This window comes from Somniosus microcephalus, chromosome 2 (assembly GCF_052327205.1).
Source record: "Somniosus microcephalus isolate GS21.2 chromosome 2, FLI_Smic_1.0, whole genome shotgun sequence".
Taxonomy (NCBI): Eukaryota; Metazoa; Chordata; class Chondrichthyes; order Squaliformes; family Somniosidae; genus Somniosus; species Somniosus microcephalus.
Window position 1 is genome coordinate 347,496,561 of NC_140988.1, and position 21,714 is coordinate 347,518,274.

At 48.4% G+C, this 21,714-nt stretch overlaps 1 protein-coding gene across 3 annotated transcripts in view; it reads right to left on the reverse strand.

Annotated features, from left to right (window-relative positions):
• The window catches only part of LOC147123665 (receptor expression-enhancing protein 1-like), a 114,069-nt gene extending 105,189 nt beyond the window's left edge, over window positions 1-8,880 (reverse strand). For 2 of the 3 annotated variants that reach the window (XR_015074983.1, XR_015074982.1), the window contains exon 1: window positions 8,775-8,880. Coding sequence is in view for 1 of the 3 variants with exons in the window: in XM_085975494.1 (XP_085831620.1) it covers window positions 8,775-8,806 (32 nt within the window). In the remaining 2 variants the exon portion in view is untranslated. The remainder of the gene's footprint in view (window positions 1-8,774) is intronic. The other variant, XM_085975494.1, reaches the window with a different exon arrangement.
• Between the last annotated feature and the right edge of the window lie 12,834 nt (window positions 8,881-21,714).

Genomic DNA, 21,714 nt, shown 5'->3' on the forward strand with positions numbered 1-21,714 from the left:
AGGGTTAAATTGAGAGGAAAGGTTGCATAGACTAGGCTTGTATTCCCTTGAGCATAGGAGACTGAATGGATTGATCGGAGTTTAGGGATGGGCAATAAATGCTGGCCTTGCCATGACTGAATTTTTTTTAAATTGAGGCGTGATCTGATCTCGGTATTTAAGATGTTAAAAGGATTTGATAGGGTAGATACAGAGAAACTGATTTCCTTGGGTGGGAAGAATCAAGAACAAGGGGACATGATCTTAAAATTAGAGCTAGGCTGTTCAGGAGTGAAATCAGGAAGCACTTTTTCATACAAAGGGTAGTAAAATTTGGAACTCTCTCCCCAAAAGTCTGTGGATGCAGGGACAATTGAAAATTTCAAGACTGAGATAGACAGATTTTGTTAGATAAGATATAGATCAAAGGCAAGTAAATGGATTTGAGGTGAAGATCAGCCATGATCTAATTGAATGGCGGAGCAGGGTCAAGGGGCGGAATGGCCTGCTCCTGTTCCTAATGTTCCTACGTTTAACACATGCTCCCTCTTTTTTCCCATACTGCTTAAACACGTCCACTGGATAGCAATTAGGTATAGGAACCCTGGCTGACTTTTTCCCTTATTGCTCGAAAGACACTGAGGTCAACTGTAGGTGGTAGAGAGAAAACGGGGAATTACAGACCGGTAAGCCTGACATCGGTAGTGGGGAAAATGCTAGAGTCCATTATAAAAGATGTAATAGCAGAGCACTTGGAAAACAGTGACAGGATCAGACAAAGTCAACATGGATTTACAAAAGGTAAATCGTGCTTGAATAATCTACTGGAATTTTTTAAGGATGTAACTGGTAAAATAGATAAGGGAGAACCAGTGGATGTGGTGTATTTGGACTTTCAAAAGGCTTTCGATAAGGTCCCGCATAAGAGATTAGCGTGTAAAGTTAAGGCACATGGGATTGGGGGCAAGGTATTGACTTGGAAAGAGAACTGGTTGGCAGACAGAAAGCAAAGAGTTGGAATAAACGGGTCTTTTTCCGAGTGGCAGGCAGTGACTAATGGGGTACGGCAGGGATCGGTCCTTTGACCCCAGATATTCACAATATATATTAATGATCTAGACAAGGGAAGTTTGCAGACGACACAAAGCTGGGTGGGCGTGTGTGCTGTGAAGAGGATGCCGAGAAACTCCAGTATGATTTGGACAGGTTGGGTGATTGGGCAGAAGCATTGCAGATGCAATATAATGTGGATAAATGCGAGGTTATCCACTTTGGTGTTAAAAACAGGAAGGCAGATTATTATCTGAATGGCAATAGATTGGGAGAAGGGGAAGTGCAACAAGACCTGGGTGTCCTTGTGCACCTGTCGTTGAAGGTAAGCATGCAGGTGCAGCAGGCGGTTAAGAAGGCAAATGGTATGTTGGCCTTCGTAGCGAGAGGGTTTGAGTACAGGAACAAGGATGTCTTGCTACAGGGCCTTGGTGAGACCACATCTTGAGTATTGTGTGCAGTTTTGGTCACCTTATCTGAGGAAGGATGTTCTTGCCATGGAGGGAGTCCAGCGAAGATTCACCAGGCTGATACCTGGGATGGCAGGAATGACGTATGAGGAGAGATTGGGTCGATTGGGCTTATACTCGCTGGAGTTTAGAAGAATGAGAGGGGATCTCATTGAAACTTATAAAATTCTGACAGGACTGGACAGACTAGATGCAGGAAGGATGTTCCCGATGGTCGGGGAGTCCAGAACCAGGGGTCACAGTCTAAGGATAAGAGGTAAGCCATTTAGGACAGAAATGAGGAGGAATTTCTTCACCCAGAGAGTGGTGAACCTGTGGAATTCTCTACCACAGAAGGCAGTAGAGGCCAATTCATTAAATATATTCAAGAAGGAGTTGGATATATTTCTTAAGGCTAAAGGGATCAAGGGATATGGGGCGAAAGCAGGGACAGGGTAATGAATTTGGATGATCAGCCATGATCGCATTGAATGGCAGAGCAGGCTCGAGGGGCCAAATGGCCTACTCCTGCTCCTATCTTCTATGTTTCTATATTTCTATGATCCCAAATGGTGGCCAGTCTGATATCTGATAGCTCAGCACGGTGTCACACCAGGAATGGAACAAGGGACCTACCTGGCAGGTAAGGTCCACGCCAGGGAATCGGGCCTTGGGAGAGGGAACAGCCACCGAATTAAATTCTTTGGGCTAGAAATTCATCTACTTCCTGCCACTCTGTAGCGGCATGAAATGGCGATATAATGGCGGCTGCCGCTCTTTCGCCAGCTGGTGGTGGGTCCTGTGACGGCCGCCATATTCATGTCCCCCTTTGCGCTGCCGGTAACTGGTAGCGCCCGGAAAGAAAAAATGGTGGCGTGGTGACGTCAATCAGCGTGCAACGGCAACTTAACGTCACCAACGCGAACTTCAACCCTAGCGCTGACCTTGAGGAGCTGCTGGTTGGGAGTGTCAAATCAATCTTCTTCTTCTTGTTCTTCTTCACTCTCCACTCCCTCTTCTTAGTCACCCGCTGGCTGGGCAGATGCATTTCTTGGATGTGTGAAATGAGGAAGGCACAAGAGTGGAGTTGTGGTGACGGGAGGGCGGGAAAGCAGGTGCATGCCAGAAGGAGGATAACGTATAATGATACCAGCATCTTGTATCCTTTCAGCCCCGCCGCTGGCCAAGGGCTCAGCCATGCCCCTGCCAAGAATGGCCCGCACCGTCGTCTCCAAGGGGGCGCGGTGAGGCTGGGAACGGGCGATGTGCCTCGTCATTGGTGCAGATTGTTGGTCGGTGAGTGATTGGGGGTCGTGCATTGAGCAGTGTGTGACGCTACTGGTGCAGTTGGTAGGAGATGGCTTTTGAAGATGCTTTCACTGACCTTGACCAGTGGTCTGAGGTCATGAAGCTTCTTTGGGCACTGGAGCCAGATGGTGGGGGCAACACTGCTGGCAGTGACGGCCTCGGTGATATGGTCCCACATCGTCCTTTCTGGAGGGCCTCCTGGCCCTTGTGGGTAGAGGGCCTGTCTTGCAACAACAACAACAACTTGTATTTATATAGCGCTTTTAACGTAGTAAAATGTCCCAAGGCGCTTCATAGGAGTATTTCAAGTCAAAAAATTTGACACCGATCCACATAAGGAGAAATTAGGTAGGTTTTAAGGAGTGTCTTAAAGGAGGAAAGAGAGGTAGAGAGGCGGAGAGGTTTAGGGAGGGAATTCCAGAGCTTAGGGCCCAGGCAGCTGAAGGCACGACCACCAATGGTTGAGCAATTGTAATTGGGATGCTCCAGAGGGCAGAATTAGAGGAGTGCAGATATCTTGGGGGTTGTGGGGCTGGAGAAGATTACAGAGATAGGTAGGGGTGAGGCCATGGAGGGATTTGAAAACAAGGATGAGAATTCTGAAATTGAGGCATTGCTTATCCAGGAGCCAATGTAGGTCAGCAAGAATAGGGGTGATGGGTGAATGCAACTTGGTGCAAGTTCGGACACAGGCAGCCAAGTTTTGGATGAGCCCCTGCACAAAGCTGGAGTGCTGCGTGCGAAACCCTGGGTGCCCCTTCCCTGGCTTGCTGAGCCATTTGCATTAGTGCTGAGGCACTTTTTCCATTTGTTGAGGTTAGGAAAGTAATTCAGCTTTAAGAGCTGAGTATTCACATTAGGGGCTTCTTTTTAAAAGGCAAAAAGGGCTGAAACCTGCACTGTTTCACACTTCATTTTAATTTGTACTGCGTCAGTGTGCATGGCCCCTTTAATTCTCAGACCTCTTCATTACCCACAATTGCTTGCGAGCTCCACAGCCTCGGTTCCAGGGACTGTGGGAAGCTGCAACGCGGGGCCTGGACAGGAACTTCATCTCGGTTGCCCCCAGCAACACTACCGGGATGGCGTTGCATGGAAGGTAAGCTCTGCGCCACCAATCTCCATGCCCCCCAGACCAATTTTGCTCTGTTAGTGTTGCGGCCATTTTCTGCGGCTGTTAACTCCAGTTACCAGTGACATCGGCAACTTTGCAGGTGAGCACGAATTTCTCCCCCTTTGAATCCAGTGCAACACCTACGTGAGTGCGGGGGGGGGGCGGCGGGGGGTGGGGTGGGGGCAGCTATCCAAGGTAACTGGTTTAGCTGAACAAAGAGTGGGCATGTTAGAAACAAATCTCAAGCCCAGTACTTTAAGACTGAGTACTTTACTCTGAGTCAGGAGGTTGTGGGGTTCAAGTCCCACTCCAGAGACTTGAGCACAAAAATCCAGGCTGACACTCCAGTGCAGTACTGAGGGAGCGCTGCACTATCGGAGGTGCCGTCTTTCGGATGAGACGTTAAACCAAGCCCTGTCTATTCTCTCAGGTGGACGTAAAAGATCCAATAGCACTATTTCGTAGAAAAGCAGGGGAGTCCTGGTCAATATTTATCCCTCAATCAATGTCACCAAAGCAGATTATCTGGTAATTATCACATTGCTTTTTGTGGGAGCTTGCTGTGTGCAAATTGGCTGCCGTGTTTCCTACATTACAACAGTGACTACACTTCAAAAAGTACTTCATTGGCTGTAAAGCGCTTTGGGTGGTCGTGAAAGGCGCTATAGAAATGCAAGTCTTTACTTTAAGGCTCGCTTTCAGGAGTGGTGCAGATAAGGTCAGCTGGCTGTGCTCTCATCGATCCCAGGCTATTATGGACTTCCAGCCTTCCACCCTTCTGAGTGTATCGATCCTCACCTCTCCCGGACGCTGTGGCCCATGCAGCGACTAGGCTGCAGCCAACGCCCCTGCAGACCAGGGGCAGGGAGAGAGCGTCCAGGGGCTGAGTGTCCGTGTCTCAGACCACACTGCACCTCAACTCGCTGCAGAGAAACGGGGGCCGGGGAGCTGCAGTCTCACTCACTGGCTGACAATGTCCTGTCTGGGTGTTAGTCTTGCTTTACTGAACTTGGGTGGGGTGGGGTGGGGGACCGAACATTTAAACAATATAGATCCGCTTCCTAGTAAAACACTGGCAGAACAACACTGGGCTGTCAGTGAAAGGTCGGTCCTCCTTTGGCACTTTATCTGGAAATACCCAGCAGCGTGGGTGGTCGGCTTTAACTCAACGCCCTGTTCTTGACGCACACACGCAGGATCCTGGTCCGCGCTTTACTGTATTTGGTATTCATGTCTACTGCCAGGGATAGACGATCAATAAATTTAGTCTAGCTGTGATTGTCCTGGAAAAACCCAGCCCCCAACCCCACCACCCCCGGGTCTTTCGTGTCTGCATCTCTTATTTTTAGAGACAGAATATTCCTGAAAGGATATTTTTTTTTTTTAATTACCAAGGTGCTCTGGGTGACTTTTTTTGTTGAATGATGGATTTGCCAGTATTTGGCTCAGTGAGCAGGGACTAGTTGCCAAGGGCTGGCCAGGCCCTGAATCAGCAGAAATGCAGGAACAATCAGAAGGTGAGTGAAACCTTCACTCCCGTCACACAGCGAGCCCGGCACGCTCTCCATCCCACACCCTTTATTGGTTTGAGAAAAAAAAGCATGTATGGGGGAAATTAATTTTGGCAGTTTAAAAAAAAAAATTTTTTATATTGTGATTCACTTTTCTTACAAACACAAGCGTGCCTAGCAACAGCCACTGCACTGCGAGCTCTTCCGGGTATCCCTGAATGATCTGATTGTATTTCCTTTCATTCATTGTACACAGCGCAGTATAGAATCAGAGAATTTTACACCACAGAAGGGTCAGCATATAGTGACGCCACTATTCCCGGCCAGAATGGAGGTGATTGGGTCATTTCCCCTTCAATTTCCCCTTCAATCACGCCTGGAGACCGCACTGCTGCCAGTGTCTGGGATTGATTTGACGCGCATAATTTGTACGTAACTATCCTTCACTCGTTGCATTTTGCTGGAGAAACCCCCTGCTTTTATTGGGAGACGTTGCTGCAGTTTTTCGCCATGAGTTCTGTTTGCTGCGGTTCCTGGAGACTCTTTTTTAAATAGACTCTGTAAATAAACTTTGTTTGCTTTGCTCTAGCTTTGTTTGCTGTAAATTACACTTGTTTGCTGTGAGTCCTGCCCTAAGCCCCGCCCTGTCTACTACTAATTGGCTGACACAGTGGATCAATAGACACACCGCACAGAAGGATGCCATTCAGCCAATCTCACCAATGCCCGCTCTCCGAGGCAGCTACCCACTTAGTCCCATACCCTTTTAATTGCTTTTTGTTCAAATATTTTTTCCAATTCCCTTTTAAATTGTATCTTGGGGCAGCAAATGTGTTTTACTGAGTGTCTAGAACTGTGAACCACCCTGGAGACTGATTTCAGCTAGGGACCGTTTGCCTGGGCCTGATGTGTCAGGGTGTGTTTGGCCAGTGTCAGGGCCTGGTGGGTTTAAGCTGTGTCAGGGCCTGGTGGGTTTGGGCTGTGTCAGGGCCTGGTGGGTTTGAACTGTATCAGGGCCTGGTGGGTTTGAGCTGTGTCAGGGCCTGGTGGGTTTGGGCTGTGTCAGGGCCTGGTGGGTTTGAACTGTGCCAGGGCCTGGTGGGTTTGGGCTGTGTCAGGGCCTGGTGGGTTTGGCCAGTGTCAGGGCCTGGTGGGTTTGGGCTATGTCAGGGCCTGGTGGGTTTGGGCTGTGTCAGGGCCTGGTGGGTTTGGGCTGTATCAGGGCCTGGTGGGTTTGGGCTGAGTCAGGGCCTGGTGGGTTTAGGCTGTGTCAGGGCCTGGTGGGTTTAGGCTGTGTCAGGATCTGGTGGGTTTGGGCTGTGTCAGGGCCTGGTGGGTTTAGGCTGTGTCAGGGCCTGGTGGGTTTGGGCTGTGTCAGGATCTGGTGGGTTTAGGCTGTGTCAGGATCTGGTGGGTTTAGGCTGTGTCAGGGCCTGGTGGGTTTAGGCTGCGTCAGGGCCTGGTGGGTTTGGCCAGTGTCAGGGCCTGGTGGGTTTGGGCTGTGTCAGGATCTGGTGGGTTTAGGCTGTGCCAGGGCCTGGTGGGTTTAGGCTGTGTCAGGGTCTGGTGGGTTTGGGCTGTGTCAGGATCTGGTGGGTTTAGGCTGTGTCAGGATCTGGTGGGTTTGGGCTGTATCAGGGCCTTGTGGGTTTGGGCTGTGTCAGTGCCTGGTGGGTTTAGGCTGTATTAGCCTGGTGTGTATGGGCTGTGCCAACAGGGCTTTTTTTTTAACAGTAACGTACTGCGATCTTGAGCGTGTTGGTTTGCATTTATGAGGAGGGACACTAGTTTATTATGACTAAACACTTCCAATTCCATTTTTAGTACAAAATGCAGATGCTGGAAACCAGAAATACATGAGAAAACGCTGGAAACACTCAGCAGGTCAGGCATCACCCGTGGGGAGAGGAGGGTTGGGTTAAGGTTTCAGGTTGATGACCTCTGGCCAGAACCATCACTGGATACTGGGATTTTTCCCGATGCTCTGGACGCCGCATTCTGTGATTCTGTCTATTTTGTTCAGTGAAAGCCTCAAACCGGCAGCCCTGTTTGTGACGAATGCTCACGCTGCAAGTGCCGAGTGGCAATTTGTTGCTGTCCTTTAACATGAAAACACCCAGGACCGGCGGGCCAGCTGAGCGGTCCCTCCCTCAATAACAACTCCGGTTTAGATCAGTCTCACTGTCTGCATGCAACCCGTTTTATTGCACGGATTGTGTTTCCCAATCGCTTGTTTGCAAAATAAATAAATCGGCCCCAAAACAAAGCGCAAAGACTTGACTGGGTGAGATCAGGAATACCCAGCGAGCGACTGGAATTCACCAGTCTCTTTGTTGGACGAGTGCGGATCTCAAAAGAGGTCCGATTTTTTTTTTTTACCCACAGTGAGATTGTTCCCTCTTCATCTCCAACCTATCCGTGTAGGTATATTACTGGATGCAAACCTGAACAACAAGCCCGTCTCAACAGCTGCTGTTTTGACCCGGGTGGCATAGCCCAACACTCCAGTGAAACTCGATCAGTTGTCAGGCTAATTATAAAACCGTTCAATGCAGCGAGTGCAACTCGGTGTGATCCTGACTGTAAGATTGGGGAGGGAGGGAGGGAGGGAAAGGGGGAGGGAGGGAGGGAAAGGAGAAGGAAGCTCCCCCCATATGAGCTTGTCTGTATATTATTTTAAGAGAGTAGTCATTTCAGTTTCACCTCGACAGCGCTCACCGTCTGCCAGATACCGAGACCAAATCGACCCGCTCTCAAATACCCGCCCACTCCTGATCAAGATTCACATTGCAAATCAAGAAATCTCAAAACTCGCGGAATTAATGACTGGTACAGCTTAGTGACCCGCATCAGGAACACCTTCCCCGTGCTGTCTGTCTCCAGCTGACTGCGACGCACCCCCACACACACATAGCAAGTCGAATCTCACAAAACATGACCATTTTTACGAAAATATTTTTTGGGGCAGACTCTATGCAGTGATGTTTAACTCTTTTAACTGGTTTATAGGGAAAATAAGAGCACGTTGTTAATTCTCTATAATTATATATAGAAATGTGACAAATACCGCACAGGCTGACACATCCAAACCACACAAAGGATTCTTCCCTTCTTTTAGAGAAGGGGGCAGGAGGGGAGGAGATTTGAGCTTTTGGAGGTTGGGTACAGTATTTGTAAATAAAAGGGAGCCGAGCCGCACCGTGTCGCCTTTACCTAACCAGCTATGGTACAGTACATGGGGGGGGGGGGGGGGGTTGCAAACGGATTGTTGCAGCTCCGCTATCGCACATTCACAGATGGAAAATAAATAAGCACTAAAATATATATATTTTAAAAACCACCTTGAAATCCTGCAATACTCACACGACTAATCTAGAGATGATCCATGAGACCATGGCGGTTGGAAGGGGGTTGTTTGTCTGTGAGAGAGGGAGGAGTCTCCACTGTAACGGAACCAGGGCTCAACCATTTGTCTGCTTCGTCACCGCACAGTCAAGTCCAAGTGTTCAGAGAAGGGATAATAATAATAAAGAGAGGGGTAATGACTATTGTTTAACAGTGTCTCCCCTGTACAGGGCAACGTGTACTGTACCAGAGAGTCATGGAAAGGGGACAGTCAGAGGCAGAGGCACTGGAGAGCACGCAAAAAAAGGTTTGCAAGGATGATCCCAGAAATGCGAGGTTATACCTATCAGGAAAGGCTGGACAGCCTGGGTCTCTTTACTCTTGAAAAGAGAAGGCGGAGAGGTGACCTCATAGAGGTCTTTAAAATTATGAAGGGTTTTGATAGAGTAGACACAAGAGAGAGTGTTTCCACTTGTGGAGAAGAGCAAAACTAGAGAAAAAGAAAGACTTGCATTTATATAGCACCTTTCACGACCACCTTCTTTACAGCCAATGAAGTACTTTTGAAGTACATAAGAACATAAGAAGTAGGAGCAGGAGTAGGCCATACGGCCCCTCGGGCCTGCTCCGCCATTCAATAGGATCATGGCTGATCCGAATCTAGACTCACGTCCACTTCCCTGCCCTCTCCCCGTAACCCCTAATTCCCTTATCTACTAGGAAACTGTCTACATTTTAAATTTATTTAATGTTGCAGCTTCCACAGCTCTCTGGGGTAGCAAATTCCATAGATTTACTACCCTCTGAGTGAAGAAGTTTCTCCTCATCTCAGTTTTGAAAGCGCAGCCCCTTATTCTAAGATTATGCCCCCTAGTTCTAGTCTCACCCATCAGTGGAAACATCCTCCCCGCATCCACCTAATCAAGCCCCCTCACAATCTTATATGTTTCGATAAGATCACCTCTCATTCTTCTGAACTCCAATGAGTAGAGGCCCAACCTACTCAACCTTTCCTTTGACACTGTCACTGTTGTAATGTGGGAAATGCGGCAGCCAATTTGCACACAGCAAGCTCCCACAAACAGCAATGTGATAATGACCAGATAATCTGTTTTTATTATGTTGATTGAAGGATAAATATTGGCCAGGACACCGGGGAGAACTCCCCTGCTCTTCTTCTAACAGTGCCCTGGGATCTTTAATGTCCACCCATCAATATAAGATGGGTGGAGGCCATCAATATAAGATAGTCACCAAGAAATCAAATAGGGAATTCAGAAGCAACTTCTTTACCCAGAGAGTGGTGAGAATATGGAACTCGCTACCACAGGGAGTGGTTGAAGTGAATAGTATAGATGCATTTAAAGGGAGGCTAGACAAGCATATGAGGGAGAAGGGAATAGAGGGTTATGCTGATAGAGTTAGATGAGGAAAGACTGGTGGAGGCTCGAGAGGAGCATAAACGCCGGCATGGACTGGTTGGGCCGAATGGCCTGTTTCTGTGCTGTATATCCTATGTAATCTATGGGGTCGCTCAGAGCCTAGTTGTGGCCTTAATGCACACCATATTAGGCAAACTGTCACAGGTGAATAAACTGGTACATTGTGTTTTTATTCCTTTCTGAGGAGTGTGCTAAACTGGAATAAATCATTAATTTCTACACACTTCAAGAGCACTATGTGCTTCATCACTGTTACTTCTAATGAGGCAGATGATGTATAAAAACATAGATATATTGCACAGGCATGATGGGCCGAATAGCCTCCTTCTGTGCTGTATCATTCTATGATATAAAAGAATGAAAGGACTGGATTGCATGTCCATTGATAGATTATTTCAGTTTGACCGATTGGTGAGGAGCAGGGGACACGTGTTTAAACTACTCAAAAGTAGGAGTAGGCTCGATGTGAGGCAGTTCTTATTTTCTCAGAGAGTAGCAAGCCTCTGGAATGCATTGCTTGCTCGTTCCGTGAGTGCTGATGCTCAGCATGTCTTTAAGATGGAGCTGGACCAATTTCTGGCTGGGGCAGAGATCGCATCATATAAAAGGTAAGTGGTTTACAGTTAACATACTCATGGTCCATGTGATCTCCTGCACTGCTTCCACCATCTACAAGGCACAAATAAGGAGTGTGATGGAATACTCTCCACTTGCCTGGATGAGTGCAGCTCCAGCAATACTTAAGAAGCTCAACACATAGAAACATAGGAACATAGAAGATAGGAGCAATAGTAGGCCATTCGGCCCCTCGAGCCTGCTCCGCCATTTAATGAGATCATGGCTGATCATCCAAATTCAGTACCCTGTCCCTGCTTTCTCCCCATATCCCTTGATGCCTTTAGCCTTAAGAAATATATCTAACTCCTTCTTGAATATATTTAATGAATTGGCTTCAACTGCATTCTGTGGTAGAGAATTCCACAGGTTCACCACTCTCTGGGTGAAGAAATTCCTCCACCATCCAGGACAAAGCAGCCCGCTTGATTGGAACCCCATCCACCACCATAAACATTCACTCCCTCCACCACCGGCATACCATGGCTGCAGTGTGTACCATCTACAAGATGCACTGCAGCAACTCGACAAGGCTTTTCTGGCAGCACCTCCCAAGCCCGCGACCTCTTCCACCTAGAAGGACAAGGGCAGCAGGTGCATGGGAACACCACCAGCTGCAAGTTCCCCTCCAAGTCACACACCATCCTGACTTGGAAATATATCGCTGTTCCTTCATCGTCGCTGGGTCAAAATCCTGGAACTCCCTCCCTAACAGCACTGTGGGAGTACCTTCACCTCACAGACTGCAGCGGTTCAAGAAGGTGGCTCACCACCACCTTCTCAAGGGCAATTAGGAATGGGCAATAAATGGTAGCCTGGCCAGCGACGCCCACATCCCATGAATGAATAAAAAACAATCAGCTAAGGGGGTCGGAAAGGAATTTTTCAGGGTTGTTTTTCCCCTCTTTGACCCTGCTGTTTCTGTTCTTTTGCCTCTCCCAGGAGATTACGTGGCTGCAGGGGCGGGTGGGGGACAGGGGCGGGGGTAAGAAGTGTCTAGTCATGATGCTCCAGGCATCGTGAGTGTGGGGCAGGCTTGATGGACCAGCTGGTCTTTTCATGCCCATCATTTTTGTATGTTCGGAACATTAACCGTGATTAATTTGAATAAATAAAGTGTCAATCGGCCTTTTTGAAAAGTGACATATCTGTCATCCTTCTTTTGCATTAGTCAAAAGTGGGTAAGCGTGAATCTCCACACTTACCACAATTGCCGTCATTGCCCGGGTGCTGCAATTTTGCATACAAACTCCCAGAGATATTTCTTAAAACTGTGAACTCGTCTTTCCTCTTTTCTTTCACGCTGATGGTCCAGTTGCTCCCTGTCCTAAAGAGAAAGCTGACTTTGATGGCTCAGTTTTCTCCTCTAACTCTAATGTTGATGAGCTTGCCAAAGAAACTATCACTCCTGGTTCTTTCTGTTTTACCATCATGACCACAACTAAGGTTAATCTCATTCTAACAGGACTAGACAGACTAGATGCAGGAAGGATGTTCCCGATGGCGGGAGAGTCCAGAACCAGGGGTCACAGTCTAAGGATAAAGGGTAAGCCATTTAGGACTGAGATGAGGAGGAATTTCTTCACCCAGAGAGTGGTGAACCTGTGGAATTCTCTACCACAGAAGACAGTTGAGGCCAATTCATTAAATATATTCAAGAAGGAGTTAGATATATTTCTTAAGGCTAAGGGGATCAAGGGATATGGGGAGAAAGCAGGGACAGGGTACTGAATTTGGATGATCAGCCATGATCGCATTGAATGGCAGAGCAGGCTCGAGGGGCCGAATGGCCTACTCCTGCTCCTATCTTCTATGTTTCTATGACCGTGTCCGTTCCATTTCTAGTTCAAAGGGCATGCGTGTCCCACACTTTCTAGTTGTTGGGCGGATTAGCCAGTGGGCCTCAAGGGAACCAATGGAAGACACTCTGAAAAGATACATTTCTCTTTTTTTTCAAAATTCTGGGGCTAGAAGGTGCATTCACAATCCTCTTAGCTCCACAAAAATCTTTCGGCCCACTGCCGGACCATTCTCACCCTTCCCCTCCCACCGGGAACAGCCCCTCCCCGCCAACAGACCCTACCTGCCGGCCAGATCCTTGCGAAAGCCGATCGTTTTATCTGAGATCCAAAGCGGAGCACCCTGTCTGGTGCCCACAGCTCGCCGGATTATTTTAAATGAGGCTGGAACCTGAACATGGTTCGTGCCTCCGGACTCAGGCCTTGTTCAGGTGCTGTGGCCTCACCACCCACGCCGTGCCTGCATTTTTTGTGCCCGAACCGAAAATCTCCATCCGGATGTCTTGAAAACTTGCTGGTAAAGTCGGGTTGCCTCTGACGGCATAATAAACGGCTGTCCGAATCAATGCCTAAATGTGGTTTTAAAACAGCCGCAGACAATTCATCCAAACACATTGTCATCTCTCAGTTAACTCACCAGCAGCAGCTTTGCAGTTTTTTTCTTTTCTTTGCTACTTAATTAAATTGTCGCTTTCCAGCTGGAATTGTCAGGTACACTCAATCCAAACTCCCTGAAGTTGTAATTAAGCCTTCTCCATCACATCACGTTAATTCAACTTCACCCTATCCCCTGGTGTAAAAGCCCTGGCAACCCGTGACTACTTTGCCAGTGCTGCCCACAAATGAAGGTTTGTCCTGTGACGTCACCCCAGCTGTTACCTTTTCCAAAATAGAAAATGTTGGTAACACACCGCAGGTTAATCAGCAGCTGCAAAGGGGTGTTTGGGGTTTTTAACACTTCATCAGAAATGCACTTTTATCAGTTTGGCTAGTGATTAGTACAAGAGAACCTAGGGCTATGGGGGAAAGAGCAGGGGAGTGGGACTAATCGGATAGCTCGTTCAAAGAGACTGCACAGGCATGATGGGTTGAAGGGCCTCCTTCTGCTCTGTAAGGTTCTATTATAACCCATAGGATTTCTTGTATTTTTGTCCTCCCAATTTTCTGTTTTGAAGGCGCTGTTATAGTGCTCCAGGCACCCTCCAGCATTCCCCTCACCCAAGTGACCAGTTTTTGTGTGCGAGCCAAGACAGTAAGTGGTCAGAAGGCCATTTGTTCATGGGAAGCATCCACATATACACATTTCTGAGCAGGTCATGGGACAGCAATCAGGCACAAGAACCCCGGTTGATCATTTTCCCTCTCTAGGCTGGGGTGCTGGAGCCAATCCGCCTGCTGTGTCAATTGAGATCAGGTAATTCAGCACAGACCTTAAACGTTCCTGGTCTGAGTGGCTCTAATCCACACTGGGCACTACATTTACCAACTGAGCCAGAGGAGAAGCAAGTCACAGGATACATAAACCTCCTCCCCCCTCCTGAAGACATTAACTCTTGGCTGGGATGTAGTTCCATGACCAAGTGACCATTATTCATGTGCCATCATTGATAATGAGCATCAAAGCCTATTTAGTCATGGGGGCATCACAGCTAAGCGTGATCTTGTCTCCATCTGATATCCGCACCTGTACTCCCACCAGGAGGAACTTGGCAGAGATCGGGGCAGTAACACTGATGTAAGAAAACTACTAGGCACTTGGTCTGAATATTAAACAAGGCTTTAATCAACTGTTTTTCAACATGGAGATCTAGTTGTGTCCTTCACTAGTTCCTGTTAAAGAATGTCCTGAGCAAGCTGGGCCCATGCCCGAGTATTTATACTCTCCCTGGACAGCGTCACCAGCAGGCCGCCCAGTATTACTTCATAAGTCATTTCCACATGAATGACAAGATTCATGTCAAACACTAGCTTTTATTTTCTCCAGGTCAGGTCAATGACCTTTCATCAGAACTGGAAGAAGTTAAGAGCTTTTCCATTGATTTTGTTTTAGCAGCCTAGATGCTTTGAGTTCAAATCCCACCATGGCATGGTATGGAATTGAAATTACTTTTGTGGGTCTGACACATGAAAAATGATCCTAAAAGTTGGTGATTGCTGTAAAACTCCAACTGGCTCCCTAATGTCTTTCAGGGAAGGGAAACCTGCCACACCTACAAGTGACACTGACACATGGCAAGCTTGTCAGTTGTAAAAGCCAAATAATCACTTGCAAATAGGAATGGGCAATAAACATTCTGAGAACAAATAAAAAATAAATGTGAGTAACCTCAGTCTGAGAAGAACTCACCAGATCTTACGGAAAATAACCTAATATTTGCCACAATGTTCATGAAATACAATTCAGTCTATTACTTTTGCCATTTCTACCCAGTGTGTGCACAGGGGAAACATGTGTCAGTGGCAGAGGATTGCTCAAGAAGGTCACTAGGGCTCACTGCCAAGTAGCTTTCACATATTTAAGGTCTTATCTGCATACACCAGACCTTTCAGTGCACCTGTTTGTTGAGTTTTATTCACCAAAAATAAAATTGAAACCTCCAGTGGGATAATAAACCAAGGAAGGCACTTTGAAAACCACATTAATCCCTAGATTGGTAGCAATACCTGGCAGCTCCCTCGCCTGATCATTTTTCTTGAGGGATTTCAGCTCAGACACTGTAAAATCCTCTTATATTAGTGATTATGCTACTGAGATGATTTATTACAGTAATATTAATGTAATCCTACTACAGTAACATAAACATTTTTAAAAAAGCACTGCCTCTTTTTTCCCTATTCTGTAGTCTTTTTTCTATATTTACGATTTAATTTTTTATTTAATTCAGTGTTATTTTACTTTTATAACTTAAATTTACCTGTTTATCTGTGACACTAAGGAAGGATATACTTGCCATTGATGGAGTGCAATGAAGGTTCACCAGGCAGCACGGTGGCATAGTGGTTAGCACTGTTGCCTCACAGGGACCCGGGTTCAAATCCGGCCTCGGGTGACTGTCTGTGTGGAGTTTGCACATTCTCCCCGCGTTTGCGTGGGTTTTCTCCGGGTGCTCCGGTTTCCTCCCACAGTCCAAAGATGTGCGGGTTAGGTTGATTGGCGATGATAAAAATTGGCCCTTAGTGTTAGGGGGGATTAAATACGTGGGGTTACAGGGTTACGGGTATAGGGCTTGGGTGGGATGGCTGTCGGTGTAGGGACAGGGTGCTAGGGTTTGGATGATCAGCCATGATCCCGTTGAATGGCGGAGCGGGCTTGAAGGGCCGAGTGGCCTACTCCTGCTCCTATCTTCTATGTTTCTATGTTTCTATGGCTGGTTCCTGGGATGGGGGGATTGTCCTATGAGGAGAGATTGAGCAGGCTAGGCCTATATTCTCTCGAGTTTAGAAGAGTGAGAGGTGATCTCATTGAAACATACAAGATCTTGACAGGGTAGATGCAGGGAGGATGCTTCCCCTGGCTGGAGAGTCTAAAACCAGGAGTCACAGTCTCAGAATAAGGGGTCGGCCATTTAGGACTGAGATGAGGAGAAATTTCTTCACTCAGAGGGTGGTGAATCTTTGGAATTCTCTACCCCAGAGGGCTGTGGAGGCTCAGTCATTGGGTATATTCAAGACAGAGATCGATAGATTTTTGGATATCAAGGGATATGGGGATAGTGCGGGAAAGTGGAGATGAGGTAGAAGATCAGCCATGATCTTATTGAATGGTGGAGCAGGCTCGAGAGGCCGAATGGCCTACTCCTGCTCCTATTTCTTATGTTCTTATGTACTACCGGCCTGGCTCCATTCTGAAGCCTGGACCCACAATACTAAAATTGGACTTGACTGGCTAAAATCCTTTTCAAAAGGCTGTTTTCTCAGCCAATGAAGCAACTGAACATTAAAGTGACAAGGTGAGATTTAGACATTTTTTTTCACTTCCTCTTCACAAATACCGAATTTGATAACTCGCTGTCATCATGCAGTTGCAGAGGCTCGCCGAAAGGAGTTATCACGGCAACAGTAGTTCAAGGGTTAAAACTGGGTGAAATGGTTTAATGGCAAATGAAATCAAATGGAACTAGGAGGTCTTAGTAGGCTCAATGTGTCCAATCAAAGCAGAGCAGCAATCAGCAAAGTCAATATAATGGTGAACTACATGGTCAAAACCGTATAATCTATAAATCAGCGGAGGTTGTGACAAATTGTACAATGCTTTGGTCAAACCACACCTTGAGGGCTGTATCCAGCGCTCGTCGTTATGACGCACCCATTCTACCAGTGCTGCCGGAGATGGGGGAGGGAGCGGGTTGGTGCTTGGGATGGGGATTCCCCCATCTGGTACATTGCCGGTGAGGTGGTCTGCACCTCCAGGTCTCGACCCGCCTTCTTCTTCCACCAGACTCCTGGGTCACTGGACACGGCTCCACTTTGCCAGTTTTCCATGCTCCCCCCTCCAGTTACCTATCCTGCGCTAACTATTCACACATTTTCTGGGACTTGCACGTGACTTTTATTTCTCTAATTGCTGTCATCGTGCTTCCTTTTGTCTTTTGCTGCTTTCACTTCTGTCATTTAGCATTTCCTGTTCTCCTCCTATTCACTTTACAGTTCATTATTTTTCTTTTCCGATGTACGTTTTTCCCCCCCTTTCCCTTCTTATAAGCTGTTCATCTGTAATATCTCCCCGTTCTGATCAAAGGTTCTACCCGAAATGTTAACTGTTGTTCCTCTCTCCACCACTGCTGTCAGACCTGCTGAGTGTTCCTAGCATTTTCTGTTTTTATTTCACATTTCCAGCATCCGCAATATTTGATTTTTTTTGTGGAGTTTGAAGTTGTGCTGACAATCAATCAGGATACCTAGGGTGAGCACTATCAGTTTCAACTGAAGGATTCGAAAATTTCATACATCTCCCACCTCCCCCCCGCCCCGAAGATTTATTTGGTTTTTTAAAAGAAACCCTGGTCAGACTGAGTTTTAAAATCCAGGGCACAACAAAATGGCTGCGGTCAGACCTCGTGACTGAAAGCCGGTCAGTTTCAATTCGGACCCTGGCAAGCTAACAGCTTGTGCATTTCAATGTCTGCAGCAAGGAGATCACGAAACCAGACAAGACTTTTGCATATGCATTGGGGACAAACCCAATTACAATCAGACCTACGCATAAAGGCCATCAAGGTGTTTGCTCAAACAATCAAAATAATCAGCGGGGCCATCGAGACGGGGCTGGCCCCCATCAAAGAACCTGTTGGACAAAGGAGAGCAGTTGCAGAACCGGCAGGAACCGATTACCGGCCATCCAAGTCGATGGGCCAAGATCGATACCTTTTGTTTAATTCCAGCCCGCTCAAATCAGACAAAAGAATGAGCTGATTGAGCGTAGAGATAAGGGCTACCGAGGGGGGTATAACTAGCCTCTCGAGAAGCCATTCGCTCTCTCTCGCCTCCTGCGTCCTGCCTCGCCATCAACCAAGGAAGAAGACCATCGAAGGAGAGCCCGTCCAGAGAGGTAGGATACCCTGTCAGAGACCTTTTAATTACTGGGGTATCTCTACCTGGACGGTGAAGTCTGTGCAACAGCGGGACCACGTGACATCAGCAGGCAACAGGGCAAAGGGGCAAGGCTTTCTTTCAAAATCTCAGACCGGTGAGCATTATACTTCTGACCCATCGCAAGATAATCCAGCTAGGTGTAGAGGGTGGGAGTTAAGGGGATTGCTGCATTGTCATTTTAGCCATTTTCCCTCGATGTGCCATTTCTCCTCCCCTGTTAAGTGTAAGTGTACTGCATTCATATCATCCTTTTGTATAGTATTGTTATCTTATTTTCTCTGTTAATAAATGTTGGTTTTCTTTGTACCAAACCACTGGTTTGCTCGTTTGTCTATATCGCAATCTGCCAATAATCCCGGGGATCAGAACTAAGGGGTGAGCGATTTGAACCGCTCAGAGATAAGGCAGCCGGAGACATAACCGACTGGCCAAAGCAAGTAGCAAAACCCCCTACAGAATGGCGACCGCGGCAGGACTCCGGCAGCAGTGTGCGATATAGCAGACAGTGGTGCGGACGAAAAAGCCATAATGGAAGAAAGGTTGTCCGATTATGTGTTTAGAAAGGTGAATATCACCAAGAAGTGGATACTCACCCTATTACAGGCTGAGCGTCCCATAGATGCAGCCGCCCAGTGGATGGCCAGTAAACAACATAAGGGGTCAATAGAGAAAGCAGTGTGGCTTATGTGCTACAAGAAACAGGTCCTACTGTTGGACGGAGTTGTAGCAGCACAGGCTGCCAAGCTTAAAAAATCGGCCCAAGAAATCCAGGACAAGGAGATAGAGATACAGGATAAGGCTTTAGCAGAGGAGAAATTGATAGTTGCGCTTCAGGCGCTAAACCAAGAAAGAGTGCAGACGGCAAAAGAACACCAGGCAAAAATAGAGCGCCTGGAGAGCCGGGTCGCTGAAGTTAAGAATAATACAAGAGCAAAAATAGAGCACCTGGAATGCCAGACTGCCGAAATCAAAGGTAGCGCAAGGTACAAGGTGGAGTGTTTGGAGTTCCAGGTCAGAGAGGCAAGAGGTAGTGAGATAAGGTTACAGGACACAATTGCCCGCCTAACCCAAGGGATAAAAGAACAGGAGGAGAAGGTTAAAGAAGTAAAGGCAGCATATAGGCTGGCTTGCGACCGAGGCTTTGAGGAAGCAGATCATGGCCCCTGTAGGGAAGAGATAGAAACCTTGAGTATGGCTTTAGCGAGGGCTAAGGGGATGATATGCCTTATCAGCCCAAAGGCAGGCCAGTTGGACTTTACCGGCAACCCAAGCAGAACGGTCCCACAGGCAGCGCAAAGAGATGAGCCAGCAAGGGAACCAGAGGTTTCACAGCCACCACCCATAGCTCCGAGGTTTCAGGAGGTCTGGCAGCATAGGGGGGTGGAAGATGAAGTGGTAGGGGAGGTACAGCAGCCCCCGCTAGATAGGCCGGGACCAGGGCCGGTGTACCCCCTCCAACAACGGAGCTACAGCCCGCCCGGCGATGACGACGAGCAAGGAGCTGTCCAAAACCAGTTTGTGGTACCGCATGGCACCCAGCAACTCAGGGCCATGGTTAGTCACATCCCCAAGCTCTCCGAAAAGGGAGACCCCTCACTGCATTTTAGAGAAATAGAACAGGCAGCTTGCGTTAATGACTGTGATGATGCAGAGCAAGCCAAGATGCTGCTGTTTTCTCTGGTGGGTAAACTCCTCCAGACCCTATCAGATGAATGTAAGAAGGGGCAGAAGGGATACGATGACTTAAGGGATGAGATATTGGAGGCCATGGGTATGAATGACGGCAGCCCGTTCGCCCGTGTAGAAAGAACGGTACAGCTCCCAGGGGAGTCCCCGCAGGTGTTCGCAGACAGGCTGTTGCCAGTCTACTGGAGGGCGTGCCCAGGAACGCTGGCACAAACGTTGATGGACCAAGACCAATTGGCCCACTGGCTCCGTTGTCTAATGACAAACTGCCTGCCCCAAATCCGAGCCCAGGCTGCGGCCTGGTTTGACCCCCGTAGCCCCCAGACCACTGAGGAAATGGTTATCCACCAGCTCACGATAGCATTAAAAAATATAAGGGGTATCGAGATGCCCCAACCCAAGGGGAAAGTCCATGAGGTTAAGCCTGGGGGCCAGAATAAGAAAGAGTGGCACCAGGAGGGAAACCGTCCCTCCCAGAATAAGCTGAACTGTTACGGGTGCGGGAAGGACGGCCACTGGCGAAAGGATTGTAAGAATCCCTGGAAGGAGAATAAGGGGAAGAATTCATCAGCCCCAGCCCAAAAGGCAGGGCCAGGTATCCCTCCCGCTGCGATCGAGCCACTCCTGGAGTCGATACACTCCCTACGATCCCTCCTCCTGGCCAGCCAGGGGAAAATAGCTGCCACCACCGGTGTTGTAGTTCCCTCAGCCCCATCTGACTCCCCGCAATGACTGGAGCCCACGCAGCCTGTCCACCTGTGTGATCTCCGGTATGACGGATGGAAGAGACCGCTCGTGCAGATGGAGGTAGAGAAGGTTAAAGGGACTTATCTGCTGGATACGGGAGCATCGTGCACCGTGATCCACGCAGCTAACCCCGCCACCTCACCTCTGTCTAGTGGGGTTCCATACATCCTATCGGGATTCACAGGCAAGGAACAGGCGGGAGCGTTCTCCAAGCCGCTCTCAATCCGGCTGGGCACGCTCCAGACCAAGTGGACGTGCGTCCTGGCGAGGTGGGAAGCGGAGGGAGGCAAAGGGATCCTAGGGGCCGACTTTATCGTGGGCCACGGGATCCTCGTGGATCTCCGCAATCATTGCCTCTGGGGTGCCGACACAGGTAAGGAGGGCGGTGTGGTAGTCATCCCAGGAAAGGAAGGGAAGGGAACCCTGTTTACTGTGAAGCCGAAAGAGGGTTACAACCTCGGGCTCATGGTCGATGGTGTCCCGAGGGAATTCCAGGCATTCGTGCAAGCCACGCACAAACACGACTGCGGGAGGGTCACCGGGTTTGAGGTCAGAGTAACACAGTGAGAGGTGTGAGGTCGTTCCTAGGGTTAACGGGGTACTGCAGCGACTTAATTGAAGACTATGCAGCCACAGCAGCCCCTCTGTTCCGACTCCTACACAAGGGAGTGGAGTGGTGTTGGGATGAGGGGTGTCAGGCAGCATTTGTCCAGCTCAAGGGGTACCTGCAGACCGCAACAGCCCTGGGAGCCATCGATGGGGGGAAGGAGTTCTTCTTGGAGGTAGCGGCCAGCGGGGATAGTCTCAGTGCTGTGCTGCTCCAGGAGCGGCACGGCAGGCTAAGACCCATGGTCTACTCCTCCAGAGTACTCACTGATGTGGAGAGGAGCTACTCAATTTGCGAATGGCACCTTTTGGTCACGTATTGGGCTGTGAAAAGATCCTTGATCTTCACAGGCACCTCTCCCATCACCCTCCTCACACATCACACACCCACCCAGATGCTTCTGAATGGGAGGATTAAAGATGGGACAGTCAGCAGTGCCCGCATTGCGCGCTGGACCCTCCTCCTCTCGC